Genomic DNA, 8,161 nt, shown 5'->3' with positions numbered 1-8,161 from the left:
CGAGTGAGCCCACTGCGCACTGAAATTCATTGAGAACGGGCCCCCACCGTGCCTGAGCTTGTAAAGCCCTAGCGTCATACTGAGGGCTTGGTAGAGGCGGGAAAGGGTTTCTGTTCCTGGGAACTGGCTGATCTCTGCAGCCTTTTTCCTCTCCCTCTGTCACGAGCAGAAAAGAGGAACCTTTTGTCCGCTTGCCAACAAAGGACTGCGCCTGATAATACGGCGTCTTATTTTGAGAGGCGACCTGGGGTACAAACGTGGATTTCCCAGCTGTTGCCGTGGCCACCAGGTCTAAAAGACCGACCCCAAATGTCCCCTTTCAAAGGCAATACTTCCAAATGCCGTTTGGAATCCGCATCACCTGACCATTTTACTGGTAGAATTGGACAACACACTTATACTTGATGCCAGTCGGCAATTATTCCGCTGTGCATCATGCATATATAGAAATGCATCTTTTAAATGCTCTATAGGCAATAATATACTATCCTTATCTAGGATATCAATATTTCCAGTCAGGGAATCCGACCATGCCAACCCAGCACTGCACCTCCAGGCTGAGGCGATAGCTGGTCGCAGTATAACACCAGTATGTGTGTAAATACCTTTTTTTGGATACCCTCCTGCTTTCTATCAGCAGGATCCTTAAGGGCGGCCATCTCATGAGAGGGTAGAGCCCTTGTTCTTACAAGCGTGTGAGCGCCTTATCCCCCCTAGGGGGTGTTTCCCAATGCATCCTAACCTCTGGCGGGAAAGGGTATGCAGCCAATACTTTTTAAGAAATTATTAATTGTTATCGGGGGGAAACCCACGCATCATCACACACCTCATTTTATTTCTCAGATTCAGGAAAACTACATGTAGTTTTTCCCTCACCGAACATAATACCCCTTTTTTGGTGGTACTCGTATTATCAGAAATGTATAAAAACATTTTCCATTGTCTCAATCATGTAACGTGTGGCCCTACTGGAAATCACGGTTGTCTCTTCACCGTCGACACAGGAGTCAGTATCCGTGTCGGCGTCTGTATCTGCCATCTGAGGTAACGGCCGCTTTAGAGCCCCTGACGGCCTATGAGACGTCTGGACAGGCACAAGCTGAGTAGCCGGCTGTCTCATGTCAACCACTGTTTTTTTATATAGAGCTGACACTGTCACGTAATTTTCAACAGTACATCCACTCAGGTGTCGACCCCCTAGGTGGTGACATCACTGTTACAGACACTCTGCTCCGTCTCCACATCATTTTTCTCCTCATACATGTCGACACAAACGTACCGACACACAGCACACACACAGGGAATGCTCTGATAGAGGACAGGACCCCACTAGCCCTTTGGGGAGACAGAGGGAGAGTATGCCAGCACACACCAGAGCGCTATATATATACAGGGATAACCTTATATAAGTGTTTTTCCCCTTATAGCTGCTGTATGTTTTAATACTGCGCCTAATTAGTGCCCCCCTCTCTTTTTTTAACCCTTTCTGTCTGCAGGGAAGAGCCAGGGAGCTTCCCCCCAACTGAGCTGTGAGGGAAAATGGCGCCAGTGTGCTGAGGAGATAGGCCCCGCCCCCTTTTCGGCGGCCTTATCTCCCGTTTTTTTGTATATTCTGGCAGGGGTTAAATGCATCCATATAGCCCAGGAGCTATATGTGATGCATTTTTTGCCATGTAAGGTATTTCTGTAATGTTTTATTGCGTCTCAGGGCGCCCCCCCCCAGCGCCCTGCACCCTCAGTGACCGGAGTATGAAGTGTGCTGAGAGCAATGGCGCACAGCTGCAGTGCTGTGCGCTACCTTATTGAAGACAGGAACGTCTTCTGCCGCCGATTTTCCCGGACCTCTTCGCTCTTCTGGCTCTGTAAGGGGGCCGGCGGCGCGGCTCCGGGACCCATCCAGGCTGGACCTGTGATCGTCCCTCTGGAGCTAATGTCCAGTAGCCAAGAAGCCCAATCCACTCTGCACGCAGGTGAGTTCGCTTCTTCTCCCCTTAGTCCCTCGATGCAGTGAGCCTGTTGCCAGCAGGTCTCACTGAAAATAACAAACCTAAACTAAAACTTTCACTAAGAAGCTCAGGAGAGCCCCTAGTGTGCACCCTTCTCGTCGGGCACAGAAATCTAACTGAGGCTTGGAGGAGGGTCATAGGGGGAGGAGCCAGTGCACACCAGTTAGTCCTAAAGCTTTCTTTAGATGTGCCCAGTCTCCTGCGGAGCCGCTATTCCCCATGGTCCTTACGGAGTCCCCAGCATCCACTTAGGACGTTAGAGAAATACAAATACGTATACCCTGTGAAATACCTATATTATCTAATAACCCTGACGCACGGAGTCCCCTCAGGGTACAGAATATAGAGATAGCCATATGTGTGAGATACATGAAATAGAGACCACACAGCAGCCATTAGCACACACTCAGTCACATATACAATGCAGAGATTATTACGAACAATAAAACTGCACTGGACCAGCAATACTAAGCAACTATACTACTGAGTAAAGCTATGTAGAGATTATATATATATATATACACACATATACATATATATATACATACACACACACACACACACACACACACTTTTTCCAAAGAAAAAAAAAGGACCAGCACTCACGTTCTGATGATGAAACGGGCCGACGGCCGTTTCAACTCTCTGTGGTTTTCATCAGGTGAGTGCTGTCACTTTGCCATGTTTATATATATATATATATATATATATATATATATAAATATAAAACAATGCACAGTAAAGACTGGATGTATATCACAGAGTACTTGTACTAAATAACCCGGAATGTATACACTTGTTCTTAACTAACACTGTCTAGACGACATGTAGAATACTTAAGTGTCCTGTAAATGCACAGCACTGATGAAGTAGGCGGCATTACAGAGGAGGCATTGCCCACCAGTCCCAGAGTCAGCGTAGCATGTGTCGGTAATGGCGCCTAAACACTGAAAGGGAGTGAGGGAGAAAGAGATGCAGCACCAGGGCAGGAACATTTACTCTAAATGGCGCCCAGGGGCTGGGGGAGGGGCTACAGGTCAGAGCCTTATCCCCTTGCTGGACTTCACCACCGGGTACTGTGGGCCATAATAAAACGGTTATATGTGTATATATATATATATATAAATAAAACCGACCAGTGCCCCTGCCCTGGTGGACTGATGGGGTCCTTGTACCAACACAGTGTCCACACCAGAGTGCTCGGCTCGCCTCCTAATGGCCACGCTGGATCGCGATTTTACCCCACCTGGGGTAACCTTTTACCTCCTCTCGATGCGGCCATGCGATCCTGGAGAGATGCGGCAAGTGTGTGTGCCCTAGGTGAAGAACCGCAGCCTCTGATGTAAGTACCCGGCATCCAGGGACGCGGAAGGTGATGGAGCTGCAGCAGATGTCAGAATGACATTTAGCACTAAGAGTGCCTCTGCTGCAGCCCTTGAAGTCTTCTATCTTCTTTTAAAAAAGATCTTTTCTGCCTGTTAATGTCCTGCCTGCAGGGCACCATCTTACAAACTGAGCTCCTGTGCACGGAGGCGGGGCTGAGCATCTTGGGAACAGTCAAAGCTTTTAGCCTGTTGGTGCCTCGGATCAAGATCTTACTCTGCACCCCAATGTTATTCTCTGTGGAACCCCAGTGTACCCCGCTGCAGAAAACAGGACTTTTGCCCAAAATTAAGAGGTGATGTAAGACAGGTAAAGTATCTTTCAAAGTAGGTATTTGTTTAACATGCAAAAAAGGTTATATCTAGGTATATTCGGGCGCTGGGTGTATGAGATTCTTGCAGTGAAATACTGATCTATCTCCTTACCCAATATTCAGGGTAATTTATCCCTCTTTTTAATATAGTACATGAATTCATGTTATTCCAAGTGTTATATATGCCTAATATATTTTGTGGTTTTTATTAAATTGTTTTTCTTTTAAAAACAAATTTTCTTGTTAGGAGCCACTATTGTCTAGATCTATTAAAGTGCAGCCTCCATTCTGCTTTAATTTGTTTAACATATTAAAAAGTATTATAAAAATATAAAGCATTTCCTGCAATAATTGAATTTGTTAATTTCCTTATTTGGTCTGAGATCTCCTGTGACTTCTAATACAGGTTGAGTCTCCCTTATCCAAAATGCTTGGGACCAGAGGTATTTTGGATATGGGATTTTTCCGTATTTTGGAATAATTGCATACCATAATGAGATATCATGGCGATGGGACCTTAATCTAAGCACAGAATGCATTTATGTTACATATACACCTTATACACACAGCCTGAAGGTCATTTTAGCGAATATTTTTTATAACTTTGTGCATTAAACAAAGTGTGTGTACATTCACCTAATTCATTTATGTTTCATATACACCTTATACACACAGCCTGAAGGTCATTTAATACAATATTTTTAATAACTTTGTGTATTAAACAAAGTTTGTGTACATTGAGACATCAAAAAACAAAGTTTTCACTATCTCACTCTCAGTCAAAAAAGTCCGTATTTCGGAATATTCCGTATTTCGGAATATTTGGATATGGGATACTCAACCTGTATACTGAAATATATGCACTAAACCATAGGTTCTCAAACTCAGTCCTCAGGACCCCACACAGTGCATGTTTTGCAGGTAACCCAGCAGGTGCACAGGTGTATTAATTACTCACGGACACATTTTAAAAGGTCCACAGGTGGAGCTAATTATTTCACTTGCGATTCTGTGAGGAGACCTGCAAAACATGCACTGTGTGGGGTCCTGAGGACCGAGTTCTGTGCACTATACAACATAAAAATTAATGTAGTAAAAACAGTACAGAACAAATGTACACGGTTTATTTAAAAAAATTCATTGCCAAAATATATTTTGGAAACTGAACAAGGGAGAATTTTCTTCAGAAGTTCAGAGCGAGCAATAGGTAGAAGGTTGGCCTAGTTTACAGAATAGCACAAAAAAACCCTGCAATTTAAAGAATAGTTAAAATTATATGTATAAAAAAATAAAGCCCAGTGTCCTTGTGTTTATCCAAGTAAAAAAAACCAACATCTTCATTCCTTAAAGAACCGGATCCACACATATAGGACTTCCATCACTGGCCACTCAGGAATGCCAAATGGCCTTTTGTACATCTGTTGGCATAATGTCCTTTCTCACCGCACTGCAAGAACAAATCAGTACACAGAATTAATTAATTGTTATGACCGTAACATACACTTAAGCTTGAAAGATCCTTTAAGAGATAAGTGCAAGGTTTTTTTTAGCTGAAATGTTGTAGCTTGTATAGGAAACATTATCACTGTACAATCAAGATATATTGGGGGAAATGTAATAGCCTGCAACTTGCAGGCACCTACGAGATCCTGGTGACTCTGGTTGGATGTTTTAAGTGGCAATCATTTAAAATACAATGATTGCCAATTAAAGCATTGGGTAGACTTGTCGGGATCTCAACAATACCTGCAAGTCGCGTGCTTATATTTTTCCCCTTTTTTAAGCCCATTACAAAATGCTCTAAATCAACACGAATATAGCTTATCTACAAGCAATTCATTAAATAAACATCCTTTAATACAAGTGTAGGTGTCCAGTCGGCTCTGATAGTGCGACAAAAGACTGACCTTAGACCAGTGGAGCTGGTTTTCTGCACTCTTATTCCCCCCCCCAAAATATTTCACTGTAAGACTGCAAGTTACAATGCATAATAACAGTAGACTGAGACAATGGAACAATAAAAATAACATACTCAATGGATTACACAATATCACAATCCACACAGCAACTTAGAGTATCCACCGCAACAAGTAATGTGCAGAAAATCACGTACAATAATTAAGCACATAAAAATCAGCAAACGCAGAACAAAGAGCCATCAGTACTTTTAGAGATTGTAAGCCTGCAAGAGCAGGGCCTTCTCCCCTCATGTGCCTTTCCTTCTCTTACTTACACTAGCTTATACTCAGTACTCCCTTTGATGCCACCTAACCCCTGGTTTTCTACATATACCTTGTACTTGTCCTCTATTGTCTCAAACTAAGTGTTTTTTTTTCTTGTTTTTCGCATTTGTTTATGTATTCTGTAATAGGCGCTGCGCCATATAAATAAAAGGGATCGGTATGGGATCCCGGCGTACGGGATGCCAGCTGCCAATATACTGACAGCGGCATCCCAGCTGCCAGAATGCCAGTAGCGGGGCAAGCACTTCGAGGTCCCTGCAGGCTCGCTGCGATCGCCATGCTGTGGGCACGGTCGCTCAGCTTGCCACAGGTTCTATTCTCCCTCTACGGGCATCATGGACACCCCACAGAGGGAGAATGAACTACTCACCGGGATTACGACGGCGGGTTTGTATCCCTGTCGGGATTACGGCGTCGGTATTGTTACTGCCGGGATCCCGACGGGCGAAATTTTAAACGCATACCAATTAAAAGATAGTACAGGTTGAGTATCCCTTATCCAAAACGCTTGGGACCAGAGGAATTTTGGATATCAGATTTTTCCGTATTTTGGGATAATTGCATACCATAATGAGATATCATGGCGATGGGACCCAAGTCTAAGCACAGAATACATTTATGTTTCATATACACCTTATACACACAGCCTGAAGGTAATTTTAGCCAATATTTTTAATAACTTTGTGCATGAAACAAAGTGTGTGTACATTCACACAATTCATTTATGTTTCATATACACACAGCCTGAAGGTCATTTAATACAATATTTTTAAGAACATTGTGTATATTAAACAAAGTTTGAGTACATTGAGCCACAGAAAACAAAGATTTCACTATCTCACTCTCACTCAAAAAAGTCCGTATTTCGGAATATTCCGTATTTCGGAATATTTGGATATGGGATACTCAACCTGTAATAAAATAGGTGAATTAAAAAGGGGAAGTACTTCAAGATAATATTTCTGTATTATACAGGTCGTCAAATTAACTGCAGATCTAAGGGTTTCTTAATTGGGGGGAAGGGTTAGAGTACGAATATGCGGAAACCAGATGGAAATTTATTTTTCTGTCCCCCTTATATGTATTAATAGACATTTCCAGCCACTCTATGTGAAATAAATAGGACACTCTAGGGCGTAAAGGGCCAGATTTAGTGTGTCAGATTAGATTCACTGGGAAAAAGTATAGTAGTTGTTTTCTTTTGGCGGCTGCCGTCATTTTTTCCAGCAACTGCCGTTTACCGTTGGCCAAGTGAGACGAGACAGGTGAGGTAAAAAATGTCCCATAAAGCCCTCTCGGGGGTCAACTCAAAAGTTATCCCCAGTGTGGCAGAAAATAGGATTTTGGTACTTACCAGGTAAATCCTTTTCTTTGAATCCATAGGGGGCACTGGAGTACTCTTGGGATATGGACGGCTTCAGCAAGAACAGGGCACTGAATATTTAAATTTAGAACTCTCCTCCCCTCCATATCCCAGAGTACCTCAGTGTTTTTTACTGAGCCGAACAGGAGCTATAGAGAGGTTGACAATGGAGAATTACATATAACATAACGGACAACAATAAAGTTGACACATAACGTTACTGACAACTAAACAGTTGACACCATAACCGATAGAACTTGAAACTTTGAACCAGTCGGTGAGAATGTGTTACCATAAGATCCACTGAACTTACCACAAATTAGGTAAAACTGCTCTGGGTGGGCGTCCAGTGCCCCCTATGGATTCAAAGAAAAGGATTTACCTTGTAAGTACCAAAATCCTATTTTCTTTTTCATCCACTAGGGGTCACTGGAGTACTCTTGGAACGTACCAAAGCTTCTTCCGTGGGCAGGAGAGCTGTTTGGCACCTGTAACACTAGGCGGCCAAAGCTAGATGCTGATGCCGCAAATGTATCAATCTTGTAAAAGCGCACAAACGTGTGCACTGATTACCATGTAGCCGCACGGCAAAGCTGCGTCGTAGAAGCCCCACGACCAGCTGCCCATGAAGTTCCCAGAGAACGTGTGGAATGAGCTGTTACTGATGTAGGCGGCTGTAACCTAGCATGAAGGTAAGCCAGACGTATGGTCAGTTTTAACCATCTGGATAAGGTCTGCTTAGAAGCTGGCCAACCCATCTTGGCAGCATCATAGAGAACAAACAAGGTATCCGTCTTACGAACTGTAGACGTTCGGGATAATTAAACGCGTAATGCGCGTACCACATCCAAAG

At 43.4% G+C, this 8,161-nt stretch overlaps 1 protein-coding gene across 2 annotated transcripts in view; it reads right to left on the bottom strand.

Annotated features, from left to right (window-relative positions):
• Positions 1-4,804: 4,804 nt before the first annotated feature.
• CPSF4 (cleavage and polyadenylation specific factor 4) overlaps positions 4,805-8,161 on the bottom strand; it is a 125,113-nt gene continuing 121,756 nt past the window's right edge. For both annotated transcript variants that reach the window (XM_063934163.1, XM_063934164.1), the window contains exon 8: positions 4,805-5,149. In XM_063934163.1, the coding sequence (XP_063790233.1) occupies positions 5,081-5,149 (69 nt within the window). In that variant the 3' untranslated portion in view covers positions 4,805-5,080. The remainder of the gene's footprint in view (positions 5,150-8,161) is intronic.

Source organism: Pseudophryne corroboree, chromosome 7 (assembly GCF_028390025.1).
Source record: "Pseudophryne corroboree isolate aPseCor3 chromosome 7, aPseCor3.hap2, whole genome shotgun sequence".
In the NCBI taxonomy this organism is placed as follows: domain Eukaryota; kingdom Metazoa; phylum Chordata; class Amphibia; order Anura; family Myobatrachidae; genus Pseudophryne; species Pseudophryne corroboree.
The sequence above is the reverse complement of the archived record's forward strand: the minus strand, read 5'-3'. Positions and strand labels throughout refer to the sequence as shown.